General features: G+C 41.9%; 1 protein-coding gene across 2 annotated transcripts in view; it reads right to left on the minus strand.

The window, feature by feature from the left end:
* Nucleotides 1–22,052, minus strand: part of BIRC2 (baculoviral IAP repeat containing 2) — a 27,450-nt gene extending 5,398 nt beyond the window's left edge. For both annotated transcript variants that reach the window (XM_029956436.1, XM_029956435.1), the window contains exons 1-5: nt 21,963–22,052; nt 18,489–20,607; nt 18,300–18,399; nt 14,968–15,046; nt 14,318–14,366 (exon numbers count right to left, since the gene is read on the minus strand). In XM_029956436.1, coding sequence (XP_029812296.1) covers nt 14,318–14,366; nt 14,968–15,046; nt 18,300–18,399; nt 18,489–19,386 — 1,126 coding nt within the window. In that variant the 5' untranslated portion in view covers nt 19,387–20,607; nt 21,963–22,052. The remainder of the gene's footprint in view (nt 1–14,317; nt 14,367–14,967; nt 15,047–18,299; nt 18,400–18,488; nt 20,608–21,962) is intronic.
* Nucleotides 22,053–24,002: the final 1,950 nt, after the last annotated feature.

The following is a 24,002-nucleotide window of genomic DNA, read 5'->3' on the forward strand; positions in this document are numbered from 1 at the left end:
CCCAGTGGAGCACAATACCAAGGAGAATTGTTTTAACAAGACAGGCGGGCACCCACAGGGCTGACTCACTGAACGTGGCCCTGGCTACAGACCCACGAACAGCTCCAAACCCTTTAGGATGTGGCTACAGGCCATCTGGCCTGACCCTGCATCAGCACCCCCCACGGTCTGACTTTGCACCAGCGACCCCCCGCCCCCCACACACACACACAAAAGAATGAGGAGGAGCTACGCCTACCCATGCTTTGGCACAGAGACAGAGAGACCTCAGTTCCAGGTCTGTAGACACTGAAATTGCCTGTGAACTGGATCCAGCATAGTCTGAGAGCCGCTAGAGATAAATCCACCAAATTCAGTCAGAATGTAGAATCTGAAAGGACTTCATAATGAGGCTCCAACCTATCCCAGCCAAAATCTGCAAACAGGCCTGCTAGCACTGGGACTCAGCAAGAGACATCCCCAGGGCAGGCCTGGAGCTCCCGAAGAAGCCCTGTACTTGGCTCCGGGCCTCTTAGCCTCAGTCCACAGCAATACAACTGGCATGGGGCCCAGTGAAGGGCGCGCCTGTCTGCACCTCAGAAGGTCCTGAAATAGCTCCAGCTCCAAAGGCAATCAGAAAGCAGTCCCGCCCACCAAGGCACCTAGCAGGAGACACGCCACCCACGCCTGCAGAGCCAGAGTCACAGACCTCAATCTTGGCTGAAACAGCCCCGGGGCCATCTCGCCCATCGTCCAGGGCTAGTCCCACCAACCAACGAACCCATGGGTGACGAGACAGGAGCCCTCCCAAGGACCCAGAGGGAGTCACACCCATCTGCGTATCTGGTAATAGTCATGCTGAGTGAGGACCCAACTGTGGACCCTGAAGCAGACCCTTACCCCAACATCCTACAGAACAATGTACTAGTACCGGAGGCAGCACAATCCATGAAGGGAGGGACCAGACAGGATCCACATCAACCCCAGCTGCTGGAAACAAGCCCAACCACCAAGTCCACCCCACACCTAGCAGTAGCTTCGAAATTGGCTCTAGATAGGCATCAGCCAAGCGACTGGACAGGAAAAGGTGATGACCTTCCAAAAATCAGTCTGTAAAGACTAGAAGAGACATTTCTTCCTTCAAATACACAAATACCAATGAAATGCTACTCAGATCACGTAGAACAGGCAACAGGATGACACCAGGACAAAAAAATAAAGGTCCAGTAATTTACCCCAAAGAAATGAATAGAAATCTATAATCTGTCTGACAATAAACCAAATATTATCTTACCCTCCATGAAATTTAAGAGAGCAAAGGTAGGCAACTATATGAAATGATAATATATGAACAAAATTAGAAGTTTAATAAAGAAACAAACCACAAAAAAGGACCAAACATAATCCTGGGGCTGAAGACTACACTGAAAAATTCAGCAAAGGGCTTCAATAACTGCCTTGACCACAGAGAAGAAAGAATCAGAAAGTGAAGAGAGATTATCTGAAATTAGCCAGTTGTAAGAATAAAAGTGAAGAAAGCCTATGTGAATTAGAGGACACAACCAAACAAGTGAACATCCCATCACAGGAGTCCCAAAGAAAAGAAGCAGGAGAAAATTTATTTAAAGAAATAATAGCTGAAAAGTCCCAAACCAGCAGATACCCAGCAACAGTAAAATCTGAGAACCCTAACCATGATCAACCCAAACTTTCCTCTAAGATATGCAATAATCAAAATGTTAGAAGTCAAAGATAAGGAGGAAATTTGAGAAATGAGAAGAAAAGACTCCTAGCATACAAGGGGCACCCTCAGGCTATCTGCAGACTCTGGAGAAACGCTGCAGGCCGAGTGAGAGCACAGACAGGACACGTCAAAGCATGAAAGAGAAGAGCCAGGCCAAGAATAATGGCAAAATTGTCCCTGAGAAATGAATAACAGTAAAGACCTTCCATACAAACAAAACTTGAAGGAATTATTCACACTAAACCTGCCCCACAAGCAATGCAAAGGGAGCTCAGCAAGCGGAAGGGACACTCAGTAACATGAAAACATAGACAAGCACACAACTTACTGGCGAAGGTAGACAATGCAGTCAAATTCAAAATTCCTTACACTGTAACCATTCCTCTGGTATGAAAGTTAGAGAACAGTAGTATCAATAATAACTGTTAAAACTAGAGGCACCGAGTGGCTCAGTCAAGCATCTCTCGATCTAAGCTGTGTCTTGATCTCAGGGTCCTGAGTTCAATCCTCCAGGTGGGCTCCACGTGGAGTGTGGAGCCTACCTAAAATATAACTAAATAAGTAAGTAATACCTCTACCTAAAATAACTTGTTAATAAATACATACTAAGAAAAGATATAAAGTATGACATCAACAGAGTAAAATGTAAAGATAATAAAAGTGTAAGTTGTTACCAGCTTCAACAGACTACTACATCTAAACTGTGTTTTATGTTAAGCCTTATGTGAACACAAAGAAAACACCTACGAAAGATACAAAAAAATGTAAAGAAAAAGGAATTAAAGCATAACACTACAGAAAATAAATTCAAAAGGACTGCAATGAATGAAAGAAATGAAAAGAACTTAAAAAATTATAATAGTAATAAGTCTTTACATTACTAGTAGTGACTTATATATACAATGGAATACTACATGGCAATGAGAAAAAATGAAATCTGGCGATTTGCAGCAAAGTGGATGGACCTAGAGGGAGTCATGCTAAGCGAAGTAAGTCAGGCAAAGAAGGACAGATACCGTATGTTTTCACTCATAGGTCTAACAGGAGAAACCTAACAGGGGACCATGGGAAGGGGAAAGGGGGGAAAAAGAGTTGGGGAGAGGGAGTGAGGCAAAGCATGAGAGACTTTTGAATGTTGAGAACAAACTGAGGGCTGAAGGGGGGGAGGGAAAGGGTGATGGTCATGGAGAGGGGCACTTGTGGGGAACAGCACTGGGTGTTATATGGAAACCAATGTGATAATAAACTATTTTTTTTAATTTTTAAAAAATTAATAAAATAAAATAAAATGTAAATGGACTAAATTCTCTAATTGAAAAACACAGCATGGTTGAAGACATTTTAAAAGACAAAAACAAAGAAGAATGCAAAGAGAATACATTAAACCCATCATGGGCAGCAAGAATATTAAAGATTAGAATAGAAATAAATGACAAAGAAACCGTAAAGACCATAAGAAAAAACAGTGACACTAACAGTTGGGGTTTTTTTGCAAAAATAAACAAAAACATGACAAACCTCTAGCTAGACTAACTTAGAAAAAAGAGGGCTCATACAAAATTACAAATTAAAAAGGGATCATTAAAACACATCCAAAAGTGCAGAAGATCCTAAGGGACTACTGTGAACAATTACATGCTAACAAACTGAACAACCTCTACAAAATGGAGAAGTTCCTAAAACTTAGCGAAGACTGAATCAGGAAAATATAAAGTATCTGAACATTAACAACTAAGATGATTAAAGCAATAATCAAAAACCTCACAACAAAGAAAAGTCAAAAATCAGATGATTTCACTGATGAAGTCTACCAAAGTTTTTAGGAAGAATTAACACCAATCCTTCTCAACTCTTTCATAAAGATGCAGAGAGGAAACAACCCCAAACTCATGTCATGAGACGGCATGACACTAGATAGATAAGAACACTACCTGAAAAGAAGCCACAGGCCAATTTCCTTGATGAACACAGACACTAAAATTCTTGGGGATGGGTGAGGGCTAAGATGGTGGTCAAGTAGGAAGACCCCAGCTTCGTCTCGTCCCTCAAACAAAACTAGGTAACTATGAAATCATCCTAAATACCCAGAAATCAACTTAGAGACTAACAAACTACAACTAAAGGGAGAGACGAAATTACACTGAGGAAGGTAACAAGTGTGCAGTTGGTGTTGGGAGGAGGAACAGATTGCAGGTGCTGTGGACAGGAGGGAGCCACGGTCACAGAGAAGGGCTAGAGAGAGAGATGAACACAGAGGGGAATGCAAAAGAATGTTTCCCCAAAGCCATTGGCTTGGAAAACAGACGGGCTGATTTTCATGAGTTCTTGCCACCAGCAGGACTTAAAGCCTGGAGTTTTATAGGTCAAAGGGCTTGGCTGGGATGGAGCTCAGAGGAGTTACCTGGGGAACTACCTGGGGAGAAAGCAGGCAAACAAACAGGAGGCAGACAGCATGGAAACAGATTTGAAAAATGCCTGGGGCACACAGGTAGCTTACCGGTGAGGTAGCATTCCGGGAGACACCTCTCTCTCCCAGGGAACAGACAAGCCAGCAGCTGCCATTTCCCTCCCCTGCCCCTCAGCATCAACAGAGAGCCACCTTCGGTAAACAGCACAGCACCCCCACTGGCTGCCTAACCTGCTTACACCAGATCCCACACCCCTGCCCTCTGCCGGTGCTACCCTCCTCAGTCAGGTTTGCCTCAATCCCAGTGTGGGCAACCCCCTCCTCAGAAGACGAGAAGAAACCCCACACCATGTCTCCAAACCAGAGAGCTCTGTAGAACTTCAGTTCTGGTGGAAGTGGTGACAGGTCTCACTTCACAAGCAGACAAGAACAAACATCATTAAAACTCACCCCATTGAGCCAGGGAACAAACACTGCCCACAGCACGCCAGGAGAACCTCTGTAGACGACTGGCAAGGACAGAAAAGCCAAAACTCAACAGCAGAGCACACAGCACACACTAGAGACAGTCCCTGAAGTGGCAGACCCTGGGCACGACATGACCTTTTCTCCATAAGCCCATTACTTTCAGGAACAGGAGACACACTGGCTTTTCTAACACACAGAATAAGTCAGAGACTTAGGCAAAATACCAATATGGAGGAATGTATCCCACATGAAAGAACAAGATAAAACCACAGCCAGAGATCTAACTGAAATAGAATATGCCTGATGGAAAATTAAAAGCAACAACCATAAGGAAAGTCAAATGGAAAACTTCTGGGAGGCCTTACCTGAGAGACAAGAGTAAAAAAGAATCAGAAATAGAAAATCAGTAATAATTAATATTGGAAATAGGCTTCATGCAATGAACACAAGACTGAACGAAACAGCAGAATGAGTAAGTGATATAGACGACAAAATAATGAAAAGCAATGAAACTCAACAAAAAGGAATTACAGAACACGAGAAGTGACTTAGGAAACTCAAAGATTATCAAACATACCAACATTCGTATTACAAGAGTGCCAGAAGGAGAGAGAAAAGGGGGAAGAAAATTTTGCTGAGGCAATAATAGCTGATAACTTCCCTAATCTGGGGAAGGAAACAGCCGTCCAGACCCAGGAGGCAAGAAAACACCCATCAAAATCAACAAAACAGGCCAACACTAAGACATATTGCAACAAAATTTGGAAACTATAGTGGTAATGAAAGAAATCTTAAAAGCAGCAAGACAAAAGAAGTCCTTAACTTACGAGAAGACCCATAAGGCTAGATGGAGATTTCTCAACAGAAACTTGACAAGCCAGAAGGGAGTGGCATGATATACTCAAAGTGCTAAATGGGGGAAACCCGCAGCCTAGAATACAATAACCAGCAAAGTTATCATTCAGATTAGGAGGAGAGATAAAAGAGTTTCCCAAACAAAAAAATAAAGGAAGTCATGACATCTAAACCAGCCCTGCAAGAAATATTAAAGGGCTGGGGCACCTGGGTAGCTCAGTCAGTTAAGCATCCGACTTCGGCTCAGGTCACGATCTCACGGTTCATGGGTTCGAGCCCTGCATCAGGCTCTGTGCTGACAGCTCAGAGCCTGGAGCCTGCTTCGGATTCTGTGTCCCCCTCTCTCTGCCCCTCTTCCACTTGGTTCTGTCTCTCTCTCTTTCTCTCTCTCAAAAATAAATAAACATTAAAAAATAAATAAAAATAAATAAATTTTAAAAGAAATATTAAAGGGGACTCTAAGTGGAAAGGAGAGACCAAAAGTGACAAAAGATAACAAACGAAGAAAACCTCCAGAAACAACAAAACAATAAAAAAAAGTAATAAAATGACACTGAATTCCTATCTGTTGATAATTATTCTGAATGTAAATAGACTAAACTCTCCAATTAAAAACACAAGGTATCAGAATGGATTAAAAAAAAGATACATCTAAATACTGAGTATAAGATTTTTAGATCTAAAGACACCTGCAGATAGAAAGTAAGGATAGAGAGGCACATGGGTGGCTCAGTCAGTTAAGTGTCTGTCATGATCTTATGGTTCATTAGTTCAAGTCCCACATCGGGCTCTGCGCTGACAGCTCAGAGCCTGGAGCCTGCTTCGGATTCTGTGTCTCCCTCTCTCTCTGCCCTTTTCCTGCTTGTGTGCACTCTTGCTCTCCTTCTCTCTCTCTCAAAAATAAATAAAAAACATTAAAAAAATTTTTTAAATATGAAACTGGGGATAGAGAAATATTTATCATTCAAAAGGAGGTCAAAAGAAAACAAGAGCAGTACTTATATCAAACTAGATTTTAAACCAAAAACTGTAACAAAAGATGAAGAAAAGCATTATATCCTAACAAAGGAGACCATCAACAGCAAATATTTATGCCCCCAACATGGAAGCACCCAAATATATGAAACTATTAATAACAAACAGAAAAGGACTCATTGATAATAGTTCAATAATAGTAGAGGACTCTAACACCCCACTTACATTACTGGACAGATCATCTAAACAGAGAAGATCAATAAGAAAACAATGGCTTTCAATGACACACTGGACCAGATGGACTTAATAGATATATTCAGAACATGTCATCCTAAAGCAGCAAAATACACACTCTTTTCAAGTGCACATGGGACATTCTCCAGAATAGATCGCCTATTAGGTTACATATCAACAAGTACAAAAAGTCTGAGGTCATCATGCATGTTTTCTAACAACACTGCTATGAAATTAGAAGTCAACCACAAGTAAAAACTTGGAAAGACCACATATACATGGAGGTGAAAGAGCATGCTTCTAGGGGCACCGAGGTGGACTCAGCTGACATTTCGGCTCAGGTCATGATCTCACAGTTCCTGAGATCGAGGCCTGTGCCTGCTTGGAATTCTCATTCTACTCACTCTGCCCCTACTGCCTGCCCATGCTCACGCACTCTCAATCTCTCTAAAAATAAATAAATAGACATTAAAAATGTTTTGGCATGCTACCAAACAATGAATGAGTCAACCAGGAAATCAAAGAAGAAATGAAAAAATACATGGAAACAAAAAAGAAAACACGATAGTCTAGAACCTTTGGGATGCAGCAAAGACAATCATAAGAGGGAAGTATAGAACAATACAGGTCTACCTCAGGCAACAAAAAGACCCCTCAAATATATGATCAAACATTACACCTAAAGGAACTAGAAAAAGAACAACAAAGTCTAAAGCCAGCAGGAGAAGAGAAATAATAAAGATTGAAGCAGAAATAAATGATAGAAACTAAAAATACAGAAGAGATCAATGAAACCAGGAGCTGGTTCTTTGAAAAACTTAATTAAAATTGATAACCCCTTAGCCAGACTTATCAAAAAGAACAGAGAAAGAGAAAGGACGTAAATACAATCATAAGTGAGAGAGGAAAAATAACAACCAACACTACAGAAATACAATTATAAAAGAGTATTATTAAAAACTATATGCCAACAAATTGGACAACTTGGAAGAAATGGATAAATTTCTAGAAACATATCAACTATTGAAACTAAAACAGGAAGAAGAGAAAAGTTGAAGAGACCAATAACCAGCAAAGAAACTGAATCAGTAATCAGAAAACTTCCCACAAAAAAAGATTAGGCTAGATGGCTTCCCAGGCGAGTTCTAACAAACATTTGAAGACGAGTTAATACTATTCTTCTCAAACTATCCCAAAAAATAAAAAGGGGAAGGAAAATTACCAAATTCATTTTATTAGGCCAGCATTACCCTGATACCAAAACCAGACAAAACCTCCATCGAAGACAATTAAAAGGCCAACATGCCTGATGCACATGGTTGCAAAATTCTCAACAGAATATGACCAAATTGAATCCAACAATACAGTAAAAGAATCATTCATCATGACCAGTAGGATTTATTCCTGAGTTGCAAGGATAGTTCAATATTCACAAATCACTCAATGTGATAAACCACATTAAGAAAAGGTTAGGAATCATATGATCTTTTCAACAGATGCAGAAAAAGCACATGACAAAATATGACATCCATTCATGATAAAAAGCCTCAACAAAGTAGGTTTAGAAGCAATATACCCCAACATCATAAAGGCCATATATGAAAATCCCACAGCTAATAATATCATCATTGGAGAAAACTGAGAGCTTTCCCTCTACAGTCAGTAAGACGACAGGGATGTCCACTCTCACCATTGTTATTTAATGTAGTACTAGAAGTCCTAGCCACAGCAATTAATCAACAAAAGGAAATAAGGCATCCAGATCAGCAATGAAGAAGTCAACCTTTCACTATTTGCAGATAACATGACACTCTACATAGAAAACACAAAAGAATCCACTAAAAAAACTACTAGAACTGATACACAAGTTCAGTACAGTCACAGGATACAAAATCCATGTACAGAAATCTGTTGCATGTCTATTACATCAATAATTAAACAGAAGGAAGAAAAATTAAGGAATCAATCCCATTTAAAATTGCATCAAAAATGAGATACCTAGGAATAAACCTAACCAAAGAGATGAAAATACCTGTACTCTGAAAACTCTAAAGCTCTGACGAAAGAGAGTGAAGATGAGACAAAAGAAATGGGGAAACATTCCACGCTCATGGATTATAAGAACAATATATCGTGAAATGCCAATACTACCCAAAGCCATCTACACATTCAATGCCATCTCTAACCACAAGAAACCCCCTCCCCCCCCAATAGCAAAAGCAACCTTGGGAGAAAAAAAAAACAATGTTGGAAGCATCACAATTCTGGACTTCAAGTTCCATAACACAGCTGTAGTCATCCAAACAGGATGGCAATGGCACAAAAGTAGACACAGAACAATGTAACAAATAGAAGACCCAGAAATGGACCCACAACTGTATGATCAATTAACCTGTGCCATAGCAGGAAAGGATATTCAATGGGAAAAAGAATGTCCCTTCAACAAATGGTGTTGGGCAAATTGGACAGCAACATGCAAAAAACTGAATGTGGACCACTTTTTTATACCATACACAAAACTAAATTCAAAAAATGGATGAAATGGGGCACCTGGGTGGCTCAGTTGGTTAAGGGACCGGCTTTGGCTCAGGTCATGATTTCACAGTCCGTTAGTTTGAGCCCCACATCAGGCTCTGTGCTGACAGCTCAGAGCCTGGAGCCTGCTTTGGATTCTGTTTCCATCTCTCTCTGCCCCTCCCCTATTCATGCTCTATCTTTCTTTCTCTCTCAAAATTAAGTAAACATTAAAAAAAATTTTTTTTAAATGGATGAAAGGCTAAAGTGAGACAGGAAACCATGAGAAGAATACTGGCAACAACCTCGCTGACATATGCCATAGCAACTTCTTACTAGATATGTCTCCTGAGCTGAGGAAAATAAAAGCAAATATAATCTGTTGGGATATCATCAAAAATAAAAGGCTTCTGCAAAGAGAGCAATCAAAAAAACTAATAGGCAACCTACAAATAGGAGGAAATATTTGCAAATGACATAGCTAATAAAGCTCTAATGTCCAAGATATACAAAAAACTTGAAAAAAAAAATAAATAAGGGGGGTGGGGGCAGAAGACCTGAGTGGCTCAGTCAGTTAAACATCCGACTTCAGCTCATGTCATGATCTCACAGCTTGGGGGTTCGAGCCCCATGTCGGGTTCTGTGCTGACAGCTCAGAGCCTGGAGCCTGCTTTGGATTCTGTGTCTCCCTCTCTGTCTGCCCCTCCCCCACTCATGCCCTGTCAAAAATAAACAAACGTTAAAAAAAATTTTTTTTAAATGGGCAGAAGACATGAAGAGACACTTCTCCAAAGAAGATATCCAGAGGGCCAAGAGACACATGAGAAGATGCTTAGCATCACTCATCATCAGGGAAATACAGATCAAAACCACAATGAGGTATCACTTCACCACGGTCAAAATGGCTAAAATTAACACAAAAAACAACAGGTATTGGTGAGGATGAGGAGAAACAGGAACCTATTCGCACTACTGGTAGGAATGCAAACTGGTGCAGCTGCTCTGGAAAACAGTACAGAGGTTCCTCAAAGTTACAAACAGAACTTCCATCCATCCAACAATTGAACTACTAGGTATTTACCCAAAGGATACAGATACACTAATTCCAAGGGACAGAGGTGTCCCAGTGTTGATATCAGCACTATCAAGAAGATCCAAATTATGGAAACAGCCCAAGTGTCCACTGACTGAGGAATGAAGAAAGAAGATGTGGGGATGTGGGGGTGTGTGGGTGTGTGTGTGGGTGTGTGTGTGTATAATGGAGTGTTACTCAGCCATCAAAAAGAATGAGATCTTGCTATTTGGAATGACATGGATGGAGCTAGAGTGTATTATGCTAAGCAAAATAAGTCAGAGAAGGACAAATATCATATGATTTTAAAACAAACAAGCAAATGGAAGGAAATAAAAGAAACAAAGAGCCAACCAAGAACCAGACACTTAACCACAGAGAACAGGATGGTCACCAGAGGAGGTGGGTGGGGGAATGGGGGAAACAGGTAATGGGGGACTAAGAGAGGAGGGGCACCTGCTATGATGAGCACCAGGTGATGTGTGGAAGTGTTGAATCACTATATTGTACACCTGAAACTAGTATTACCCTGTATGCTAATGGGAATTTAAATAAAAACTTTTTAAAAATTTCTCAACAAAATACTACCAAACTGAATTCAACAGCCCATTAAAAAGATCACATATATGATGAAGTTGCAATCATCCCTGGGATACAACAATAGTTCAACATATGCAAATCAGTATCATGATGAACAACATTAATCAAGGATAAAAAGCACATGATCCTTTGAATACTCAATAGATGCAAAATTTGAGAAATCTGAATTTGAGAAGTCAATGCCCTTTCACAATAAAAGCTCTCAACAAACTGGCTACAGAAAGGACAAACATGGGTACAGAAGGACACACCATGATGAATGCCACATATAACAAACCTACGGCTAACATCATGCTAAATGGTAAAAAGCTGGAAGCTTTCGCTCTAAAATCAGGAATAAAACAAGGGTACCCACGCTCACCACTCTTATTAGTACTGGAAGTCCCAGCCATACCAATGATACAAGAAGAGAAATAAAAGGCATCCAAATAATAATAAAGTTTTAATTGTATAGGTTTACAGATGACAGATGATCTTATATATTAAAAATCCTAAAGACTCCACCAAAAACTGCTACAATAAACAAATTCCCAAAGCTGTAGAATTTTAAAAAATCACTTACATTTCCATACATTAACAATGTAATATCTGAAAGAAAAATAATACCATTTATAGTAGCATTAAAAGCAATTAAATAGTCAATTATATCTCAATAAGACAGTAAAATCTTAAAAGAATTAAGCCCAGAAGGTGAAAGATTTGTAAACTGACATGGATTTAAAAAATAAAAGAACCTGGAAGAATACTGTTAAAATATCCATACTAACCAAAGCCATCTATAGATTCAACATAATCTATATAAAAATTCCAATATTACTTTTTCACAGAAATAGAAAAAAATTTTTCAAATTCACCAAAAATAGCCAAACTAATCATGGGGGGGGGGGCAAATTTAAAAAGCCTCGAAGCACTTCCTGATTTCAAACTTATTACAAAGCTATAGGAAATGAAAACAATGGTACTGGCATGAAAGAGACACAGAAGACCCACAGAACAGAGAGCTCAGAAATAAAATAAATTCATGCATGTAAGGTCAACTAATACTTCACAAGGGAGCCAAAAATACTCAACAGGGAAAAGAGTCTTTTCAACAAACAATGCTGGGAAAACCAGACACTCACATGCAAAAGAACGAAATTGGACCCAAACCTTATACCACCACAAAAACTAACTCAAAATGGATTAAAGACTTAAAAACAAGCCCTGTCACCATAAAACTCCTAGAAGGAAATACAAATAAAAAGTTCCTTGACACTGGCCATGGCAAGGATTTTTCTGGATATGACACTAAAAAGCACAAGAAACCAAAGCAAAACCCAGTAATGGGCACTGTATCAAACTAAAAAGCTTCTGCACGGCAAAAGAAACCATCAACAAAATGAAGATGCACTCTACAAAATGGAAGAAAATAGCTGCAAACCTTGTATGGGAGACGTGGTTAATACCCAAACGTATATGAAGTCACAGAACTCCGTGGCCACAAAATTTTAAATGGGCAAAAGAGCTGAAGGTATCTTTTCATGGAAGACATACAGATGGCCCCCACACACACGAAAAGATGCTCAACATCACCAGTCAATGGGAAATGCAAATCAAAACCACAATGAGGGATCATCTCACACCTGCCGAAAATGTCTAGAATCAAAAAGACAAGAAATAACAAGTGCGGGAAAGAATGTAGAAAAAGGAAGCCTGGGGCACTGTTGGTGGACACGTAAACCGGTGCTGCATCTGTGAAAGACAGCAGGGAAGATTTCTGAACACACTACAAATGGAACTTCCCTATGATCCAGCAATCCCACTTCTGTGTATATACCGGACGGAAACTAAATCCTTCTCTCATTTATCTGCCCTCCCATGTATATGGCACCAGGATTCACAATGGCCAACTCATGAAGACAACCTGTAAGTGTCCATCAACTGATCAGAATAAAGAAAATGCAGGCATACCTATGCAGCGGAACATTATTAACCCATACAAAAGGAAACCCATTTGCAACATGGATAGACTTTATCAGATGAGTATGCTATGAGATCTGATATAAAGTGAATTGGCTATAGGTGACAATACTGTATTACAAACGCTGAAGTTACTAAAGCAGTAAATCTTATATGTTCTTATCTCACAAAAGAACTAAAATTATGTGAGGCAACTGATGTGTTAATCTTACTGTGGCTCAATCGTGTACTCCACACCCTAGACTTACATAGTGCCACATGTCAATTATACCCCAAAAAAGCTGGGCGGAAAGGGGACGTAGCACTGAACTCTTCCAAAGACTGAGGACAGATCGGTGCATTTACTGAGCTGGTGGTTTCTGGTGACCACGACAAGAACAGCCATTAGCAGAGTAAGTTACAGAGAGAACGAAAAAGAAGAGAGTAAGCTCAGATTACTCTTTCTATGCATTTTGTTCTAAAAGGAAGCCAAGAAGTGAGACAACAGTTAGAAGACAACATAGGTCCAAGAAGAGGTCCTCTTAGGGCTGCTGAAGGCACATGAAGTTTGTGCACTGAAGTAAGTAACTTGGAAACAGAAAGGGAAGATCACTGCCAAAGTCAAGTTCTTCCGCTGGCAGCAGTTCTGAGATATGAGGACAAAGGTCAAGTTCAAGAGCTGGCCTCAATTCCTTCACAAGAGAAGGGAGAAGCAGCAGTTTTCTCTGCATTGGGAAGCAAGGTTATGAGCTGCGAGGAAGTCAGGGAAGAAGGTGTTGGAACTTACGAAGAGAGGAAATGTCATAGTCATTTTCTGAGGGAGGCATGGCAGGGCCGCCCGGGACCGTTGGGCTCTGCCAGCTTTTCCAGTTCTACCATGCAGGAAGGAGTAATCATGTCAAACACCAATTCCACTCCTCAAAAGCCCTCCCAAGTCATGGTTGCCAAGACTCTTACCACTGTCATCACCTCGTTCCAGTCCTGCTGCAATTCTGACAATATTCCTCCCTTCAGTGGGGTGCCACCAACACCCCTTTCTCAGTGCAAGGCAGAAACCATGGACTGCCACCTTTACAATTTTGGACACACTAGCATATGTAACTTATATAAACTAAATGCCTATCCTTGCACTAGAATACTACATACCCCATAAATACCTGTATCTAGCCCAATTCTTCAGTCATGTCAACCAATCCTTTTCAAACACACTAGCTCACAGCAAACTTCCCCTCTGTGGAGGGCTTGCTGCTTACACCCCTCATCTGTACTCCATGAGCTACCTATGATGGGGAGGTCTCTTCTGCAGGTGTCTGCTCTCCCCAGTTCCAACATCAGCACTTTAAGAACAAAGCTTAGTATAGTTGCCAGAACTCCCTAAAAAGGTCACGAATCTTAGTAAATACCTAGTATTTATTAACTTTCCTGCACGTCTTCCCATGTCCTCAGAAATCAAGTCCTCTGTTTACATTCTTTTGTGCTTAACATTCTTATAAAAATTCCCATTCTGTATTTGGAATATTTTCATACATACTTGGTGGATCAGTATTTTCATCTCCAGAAGCATCCGAAGTTGACAAGAGCTACAAAACACAAGAAGAATTAACAGGTAAAATCGAAACCCTCCAACAACCTTGAACAGAGCACCATTAGATAAGTTTACCTTAAACAATATACATAATCATCTGAAAACTAGGGAATTTATATACTCGCTTTGCTTTGTTTTAACCTGAATCATCATAAAAATCCCCCTAAACTTCACCTACTTCCAAATTAGAGTTCAAGAATATCTCTAGTTTCAGGAAAGAAAAAACAAATATGACCAGTTTCTCATCCCACTGAAAAGGCATATTTCAGCCAGACCACTATCAGTGATTCCCAACTCCTAACATGTTGGTTTTTGTTTTGCTTTTTCCTTGAAAAAAATGGAAGAGACACTATCAGTCCTCCGCCAATCACACCAGATTTATACACTGGCAGACTGATTTTTCAGAAGACTAAAAGCAAAAAAGCTTTTCTAAAAAGCCTTGAAAAATGTAATTACAAAAATTAAAATTATAGGTCATTAACTGAATATAAAGTAACCATGATTTGTAGGAAAACAGATGTAAATATTCCTAATAATATTTTTTGTCATTATTATTTAGGAGAATTCAGTGTTGCCAAATATAAAAACGTACTCACCTGCTCAAGAAGGTGAGGGTATCGAGCTTGAATCTCATCAACAAACTCTTGCCCTTTCATACGGATCAAAAACTCACACCTAAAAAAAAAAAAAGAGAGAGAGAGAAATTACTTTTAAAAAGGGTTTTATACCAAAGATATAACCTGATCATTCTAGAAAAGTGGCTTTCAAACTCCTCACTGTGCCCCAGAATACAAACATTATACATCACAACACAAGGATGTATGCATTTGTACATATCCAACAGGGGGAAAAAATCCTTATAAAACACTACTAACTCTTACTACGTGTTGATGCATTCTGATATTTTCTATTTAACCACATTAACACACAACAACAATAAAAGGGTTTGAAACTCAAAGGGAGCACAAGATAAAGCTTGAAAAATGCTGTTCTGGACAGATTACTTTTGGGGTTTCACATAGTTTCAGAAACCGTCACTCGATATTCCTAAGATGTGATCTTTCACAACACTGTAACTACTAATCTCTCTCCAGGGTCCACTTGTCCATTACATGTGACACACACACCCTCCCTCCAAAAAATCTAGAAGTACTTCTCTCTACACAGTGTTTCCCAAATGCTTGGTTACACACCAGAACTTGTTAAAGGTCTTCCACGAAGTTCCCGTAACATCGACTAGCATCCCACTCCTTTGCTTTTTCAGTAAGTTGGTTCTGAACTCAATACCCTTTTGCACAACAAAAACAAAAACAATGACCTTCCACGTTTGCATACTACGTGCAAAACTTATCTAACAAAGAAACACAGATCTTAACTTTAACCCTAGAGCAATGTAACTTCTAGAAGAAAAACAGTAGAAAATCTTCTTGTCCTTAGGTCAATTAAGATTTCTTAGCAAGAGACCAAAAGCATAATCCAGATAAAACTGAAAAACTGACATACTTAAAAACCACTGTTAAGACAATGAAAAAACAAGCCACAAACTGAAAGCTGGCAAAAACACTCTTGATAAAGAACTTGTACCCAGTATTTAAGAACTTTCAATATTTAACACTTTAAAAAAAATTTTTTAATGGGCAAAAAGATTTGGACATTTCACCAAAAAACATTTGTAGATGACAAATAAGCAGTTCGCCATCACTAATCAAGGAAATGCTTGCTGAAATCACTCTGAAATACCCTGACACACCTCAGAGAACAGCCCAGCCGATACCAAAGGCAGGGAAGAAAGTGAGCACCTAGGGAACTCCTTCGCCTTGGGCAGGCTTCCAGAAACAACACAGGGCTTCTCAGGAATTTAAAACTTGCCATACAACCCACCAATCCCATGCCCAACTATTTACCCCAGCAAAATGAAAGCATATGTTCACCAAAGTGTATTAATGTTTACAGCGACTTTATCACTCCCAACTGCCCTTCAGCTGGTGACTGGGTAAAATCAAGACATCATATGGGCTTGCTCAAAACTTCAGTTCATCACAAAAGAAATAAAACAGCTGGTCGTCACCACGTTCTCAGTCTTCACACAGTGTTAAATTATTTTTACTCTGGGACCAATTAACTTACATTCATACCAATTAAAGCAGGAAGTATGATGAACCCTGATTAATGTATCTTCCCTCCTCTAATAAATTTCATAAAGGCAGATTTGTCTTGGTCATTGCTATGTCTCCAGGATCTAAAATAGCATCCAAAAGGCACTCAAATATTTGACGAATGAACTATCACAATAGTGATTAACAATTATCCACTTTGGTTTTTCATTTACCAAGATTAAAGGTTATCCACAACTGAAATGTGCTGTTTCCAGAAGGGTTTACAAAAAGCACCCTAAGGCTTTTCCCTTAGTTAGCCTTCTAAAACAAAACACAAATTACAGAAATAAACCAAGGTTTGGTTTGGTTTGGTTTCATAAAGGGCAAAATGCAGTAATTCAAACACTGGAAGTGGAAAGCTGTTTTTCTCTTTTCCATACAGTATTAAATTTCAAATTATGCGTGCACAATCCCACAGAGCCAAGCATACTCAAGTCACTGAAAATTCTGACAATATGCTTTTTCCTACATAAATAACTTAAGCAAAATATGTCATTGAGAGTTAAGTCAAATGTTCCATTATGAATATTAAAGACAAAATTTTAAACAACTTTTAACAATGTACTAATCCATAATAAAATCTTTTACACAAGTTTCTTTCTTTTTTTTTTATCTTACATCATACAAGAATGACAAAAGGATGTTTTAATTTCTTAAAGGGATTCAAGAGATTCCTCATTACTGTGAAAGGCATTCACAGGTCAAAACACTGTACTGTGCGATCCCACTTACAGGAGGCACCTAGCTCAGTCAGATTCACAGAGACAGGAAGGAGAGTCCCGGTGGCGGGGCGATGGGCACAGTGACAGCTTGGGAAGGTGAGAAATTCTGGAAATGGAGGGTGGTAATGACGAGAAATGATGTGAATGCACTCAATGCCACAGAACTACAGACTTTAAAATGGTCAAAGTGGTAGATTTGGTATGTATTTTTAACCACGATTGTAAACAGTTATCTAGCTCACCCCCCCACCCCATTATACAGACGAGAACAGTTTCAAATGGGTCACACGATGTCCAAGTTCACATTACCTCCTGAAAAATGAAGATATTCTATTTCCATTAACAATACGGCCTCTCAATTCTTTGTAGATGACGGTATAAAACAAGAGACACCACTAAAGACACAGTGACTAACAGGAAACGAGTGACATATCACAAGATAAACTGTAAAGGGGGCACCTGGGTGGCTCAGTCCATAAAGCATCCAATCTCAGTTCAGGTCATGATCTCGTGGTTCGTGAGTTCGAGGCCCCACATCGTGCTCTTTATCAGCACAAAGTTTGCTTCAGATCCTCTGACCCCATCTCTCTCTGCCCCTTCCCTGCTCATGCTCTCTGTCTCTGTGCCTCACCAGCTCATTCTCTCTCTCAAAATAAACAAAATGAAATTTTATGTCTTTTTCTGAATCATTCTGTCTTATTCTTTTTCCTTTTTTTCCAATGTATGTTCTTTCATGCTACTTTCCATATCTCTGTAATCTTGAGATTTCTTTAAAGCAAAATGGGAACCTCATCAATAAAACACATGGCCACAACTATAAACGAGTCTTCAAGAGTAAGTTAAACTACATCCTGAATACATGACTTACAAAAGACAACGTTCTGAAATACTTTTCATCACAATGATTAACGTTAAATTCTGGTGTTTCAGAAGACCGATTCCCCACTGGCATAAAGGCAGCTTGGTCATACTGCAGCGTAAGCACACACCACGTGAGCACTCGCGCCTCTTGCAAGCGGAGTTCTGTGCAGAAACATCCTTGAGAATTACCTTGGAAACCACTTGGCGTGCTCCACCCACGGGTCGTCTCCAGATTCCCAACATCTTAAGCCACCGTCACAACAAAAGCATTTGACATCATCATTGCGACCTAAGGAAAACAGAAGGCAGCTCAGCACGCACGTCCCACCACAGACACAGAAGTGACCTGGGGCACACACAGCTGCACTAGGCTCTCACCCACGTAATAGAAGCCGGCACTGGCGAGCTGCTCGGGCTGGACCGGGACGTTCAATGGCCAGCACACAAACGTTCTCAGCCGAGCTGCGTGCGTCTGCATGCTGAGGTTTGAAATGCTAAACCTCAGCGACTCCAGAGAATTTTCCAGAAACGGGCAGTTGGGAAAATGTCTCCGATGCTCTGACAGAGCGTCATCCTTCGGCTCCCAGTTGCTTAGGGTGCCACCGCAGGCGAAGCAGGCCACCTTGTCCCCAGGTCCTATGTAATAGAAGCCGGCTCTCGCCAATTCCAAGGGTGACAAGAAGGTTAACGGCCACATGTGGTAAGTCAGAAATCGGGCTTCTTCAGTACTCATCGCGTAACTGTAGGGGTTAGTCCTCAATGGGGGGACATCTTCAAGGGCTCTAGCATTCACAGGGTTTGGAGAAAGGTTGGAATGAGAACCACTGAATGAGCCACCATGTTCCATAGTGGGAGACAACGAATATGAAAAACTGTTTCTCACTGGAGAAGTATTCTTAGAGGTGGATTCCAGACTCGTGAGAGAAACCAGACTGTGAATAAAGCTACAGCTCGGATACAGCTGTTTATGCTTTTCAATAGGACTGTCTCCATGTTTCCAGTTGTCCAGCATCAGGCCACAGCAGAAACACTTAACCTTGTCGTTCACACCCGTGTAGTAGAACCCAGCCCGAGCGAGACTCCTTTCTGAGACGGGAACGCCGGCGGGGAACGTGGAGTACGTGGACATCCTATAGAGCTCACAGGAAAGGTCATACTGGATTCTCTGCTTGCTGCCGACTGTCTGACTTGTGAAGATAGTGCTATCTCCCATCGTACTCTTAATTCTCTGACAGGAAGAACCTGGCACACGTCTCTGGGAAGCAGTTTTGTGCATGAGTGATTTCACTTTTCGATGACTAAAAACCTTCCCAGGAAATTTCTCAAACCTTCACCCTAGTTTCTTTTTACCATAAGGAAGAATCAAAGGATAAACTTCTGCTTATGTAAAGTTCACTACACCCTCTTTAAGGATTTATAGGAGTTTACACTCAGGTGGGATGAATATCTGTCCTTATTTACCACGATACGATTTAGTGCTGTTTGCGATGATATTAACTCAGGTAACTCAAATGCTATCTGCTCATTAGTTGCTATAATACTGACATAAAGGCCTGAAAGAAGCTGACACACAAATAAAAGTATGTTAAAACTGCCAGATTTTTCAAGGAGGTTGATATCCCCACAATTCTAAAGTACTATGTACCTTAATTATGCCATTAATTTACTTTTAGTTATAAGCCACAAAGCTTGTTTATGAAGCCAATTACTGATTATGCTTCAAGAGGGAAAAATTATAGAGATTTCTTTCAAGCACTTTAATATACTTAAAAAGAGCTTGTTTTTCTCTAGTAAACAAGAAGTAAAATCTTCATAATAGTCATATTATCTAAACGCTAATTTCACATAGGTTATCACCACAGTATTCACTTAAATGGGTTACATCAACTTCAGTAACTACTTCTGGGGATATCAACACCCACAAGCTTTAGTCAACCTGTGCCTGTTTTAGTGTGTATGATGTCAAATGAAATGAAATTTTCCTAAAGCTAATTCCACCTTTGTTAAATATTGTTTACATCTGTTTCCATTTCCTGCAGCAACATTATGTTGTCTTTCTTCCCAACTCTGCCTACCAATTTATTATGCTTGATCAGTTGAAGGTATTTTCTTAATAAACTATAAAATTTCCACCAGAGAAACTTTTACACTGCATTTAAAATGCAAATCATCTATCTATCTATAATACTCAGATATAAAATCACCTTATAAAGACACAGCTTAAGGTTTCTAGTGTTATCACAAATTGGTAACAAAATATCATCAACAGAATGACTATTTGTGCACATGTACCAGGAACTGACCCTACCACGCTTCTTTCTGAAAACTCTTAATATTTTAAAAGTGTAATTCATACACAAAATTACACTCCATAGAATTCACACTATATCCCTTTATAAAGTTTCTCCATAACAGGGTCCTCCATGATGGGATTTATTACTGGAGGGGAAAGAAATGGGTGGGGGGGGGGGGGAGTCGATTCTTCAAGGCCGAAAATCTAAAAAGAAAAAAACAAAAGCTATTTTAGAAAAACTGTACTTTGATGGTAAACAGTACCTATAGACTGTTCAGTGTAGTCACTAACTCTAAGGACTAAATCTAAGAACGATTTACACTTTACATAACACATCTTAACTCCAGAAACCGTCACCAAAATTTTCCAACTGGATAAACAATTAAAATAAATGCAACATACCCCCATTAGCAGTAAGTATATCGTTTCTAAAGAAATAATTTTACCATTTTTCTATTCCTTTGTTTTTAACATTTATTTTGAGAGGAAGAGAGAGCGAGCATGGGCAGGGGAGAGGCAGAGGAGGGAGGGAAAGAATCTTAAGCAGACTCCACGCTCCGCACAGAGCCAGAGGCAGGGCTTGATCCCACGACTCCGGGATCACGACCTGACCCTAAATTAAGGTTCTGACGCCTCATCAACTGAGCCACTCAGGCGCCCCACGCACTAGAAAGATTTTTAAAACACGTACAGTTCTGAGGACAGACAACTGCACATAGAAAGCTACTTTGTTCTTGGTCTCCCCCTCTTCTGGTGACAACTCCTAAGGGCTTAAAGGACGAGTATGGCAGTTTGCTAGACGCAAAAGGCGGCAGCGGAGAAAGACGGAGCCTGCGGTCCATCAACAGCACCCAGCACAGCAGTAACCAGACAAACAGGCAGTTCTAATGCTGAGACTCTGCAGGGCCAGGCAAGTGGCAGGGAGAAGAGATGCAGCGAGAGCTCGCTCTTCAGAACACCACATCCGCGCGCACAGAGCACCTGGAGAACCCGCACAAGCAGGGCCCGCGCCAAACTTCCCTCACCTCGGCCCCCGCCCTCCCGAGGCCTCAGGCCAGGGACCCCGAGGCCCGGTCCGCGTTCCCCGGTATCACGCGTGGACCCTACCCTTCAGAGGCTGCAGCCGAGAACCGCCGCACCCCAGCCCGCCCGAGACTGCAGCCGAGGGACCCCATGGCCCGGCCCCGCGCACCCCGGGTCCCGCCCTCCCAAGGCCGCAGCCGAAGGAACCCCGCCGCCCGGCCTCGCGCACCCCGGGTCTCGCACTCCGGACTCCGCCCTCCGGAGGCTGCAGCCCAGCTGCACCCGCGGAGACGCTGAGCGCGCTGCCCGGCCGGAGTCCGAGCGACGGCAGTTCGGCTCTGACTCCCCTCGCCCCGAGAGCCTCGGGGCCGGGCCTCTCGAGACTTAACGGGAGCGTCGGCGAGCGAGGACAGCCCGGAGCCCAGGCGCTCGGCCGGGGGACTCGCGGCCTTCCCCTCCCCCCGTTCAACTTGGGCGCCCCGACCGTCCTGTCCCCGTCCCAACCGACCCCGCGCCCCGACCGGGGCCGCACTCACCGCACACACCGCGCGGCGGTCTCCAGAGAGCCCCAGCGGCGATGCCCACCTGAGACGCGGCTGACCGGCACCGCTCCGGCGTCCCGAGCCCCCGCCCAGGCGGGGCACGCGCTGACGCACGCTGACGTCAGCGCGGCGCCGGGGGTTTGCGTCAGAGGGCGGGACCGCATGCCAGCTGGCGCTCCGGACTCACTTCCTCCCGAGGGGCGGGGCACGCCCCGCGGAATTCCTCCAAAGCGGCGTTGGCGCCTGCTCCAGCGCCGGCGACTGCGCTATGGGTGCTAGTGTTCGCGCTTTGGGGTCGAAGTGGGCGCTCGCCCGGGCTGGGCGGACAGGGCAGCCCAGGTGGTGCGCGGGTGATCGGCAGGACATTAATCTTGAAATCTGGACTTTGCAATCTCTCCGGATATACGTCTATTCATAATCGCTCGTTGTGTCCTTTGTTCTTCGACTTTTGGTGTTGCGGACTGGGAGCACGTATGTCTGGACAGCATCCTAGACGGGACAGCTCGCGGCCCTGTCCTGTGTGCAGTTCCGGGCCGGCGTTGGCGGCCTGCCCGCTGTGGATCCGGGACTGGTGCTTGCATGGGGTGCAGGTGTACCTGCGTGCGTGTGCACGGTGGGCAGATAGAATGCCCCAGGACGTCCCCCGCACAGCGACAAGCCGCGAGACAGCGTCTCGTGCGCGGCCTGTCCTCTTGCAGGGACCTGGGGGCGACCTCTCCAGACTCCCAGCTCGCGAGCCACGTGGTCAGGCGGCCGGGGAATTCCAGGACCTGAGCTGTCCCCATTTCCTGCCCCTGTCCCTTCTGCCCAGTCACCGAACGGGACACAGAACTGCCGAGGCTCCCAGTGACTAAACACTTCCAAATACATGCCTCTGTACTAGGTCAGCGTGCCATTCAGTCCCTGTTTCTCGGAAAGTTGCAGACCTTCCAAATATAGGTGGGAAAATACATGTAGCAACACTTGTGCGTTTTCAAGTCAAGATTATTTCTCTTTTTCAGTTCTTGTCCTGACCAAAAAAAGTAAGATAATGAATATGCTTCCGTATTGGGAAAATTTCACATCTGAAGCATTCAAAGGCTTTAAATACGTTTCCAAAAAAAGTATGTAATAACATTCAGGGATTTTTAACTTCTAATCTTGTATAATCCGGTTATTTACTGTTAAATTTATTCAGTTACCCGCTTCTTCATATTTCCAGTGTAGAGTTGTTGGTAATTTTTAAAAGTAGGGCATGTATTTCTGCTGAAGTTGCCATTCTAATACCTGTCACATTCATATAGGAAAAATAGGATCCAAGACAAGTTTGAGGAAAAAAAAATAGGACTGAAGGGACTTGTCCACCAGACACCAACAATACAATGAAGATGTAGTAATTAAAATAATATCCTATTTGCACATGGCTGGACAAATAAAGGAACAAGATAACCTCAGGAAAAAAAGGATATATACATATTATATATATGAATTTGATAGGATGTTGGTGTTACACATTAGGGAGAAAAGGATTAACTGGTCAATATATAGTGCTAAGCAAATGGTTATTGCAAAGAAACATGAAATTAGAACGTGACCTAAACTATTCAATTCCTAGTGGAGAAAAGCCCTGACAGTGAACAGCTATCATTATGAATCTGGGGATTAAACCTATTTCATGACTTGTACTCCATTCAGGTCTTGTCATTATTGGTGCTGCAGGGGGGGAGGAAAAATAATTTTTCCTCCATCCCTCTTGGTTCTTGGCTGAGACAATCCTATGGTACAAAGATGAACAAGAGAAAAACACAAGTTTAATAACACGTATACCTCCTGTATACCATGGGAGGGATGGGAAAACAAGAACTCCCTGAAATGGTAGAAGCCATCACCACAAATACCACCTTCAGCTGAAGACAAGACATGCGGGGTGGGGAGTCAGTTAAGGGAAGTTACCCGAAAAGCACAGTAAACAAGGGTAAAGCTGCTATGCGGATGTAAGTCCTTGCCTTCTCCATTGATAAGAATTTCTAGAGATGTGATCATCCCCCTCTTCCT

This window comes from Suricata suricatta, chromosome 11, assembly GCF_006229205.1.
Source record: "Suricata suricatta isolate VVHF042 chromosome 11, meerkat_22Aug2017_6uvM2_HiC, whole genome shotgun sequence".
In the NCBI taxonomy this organism is placed as follows: domain Eukaryota; kingdom Metazoa; phylum Chordata; class Mammalia; order Carnivora; family Herpestidae; genus Suricata; species Suricata suricatta.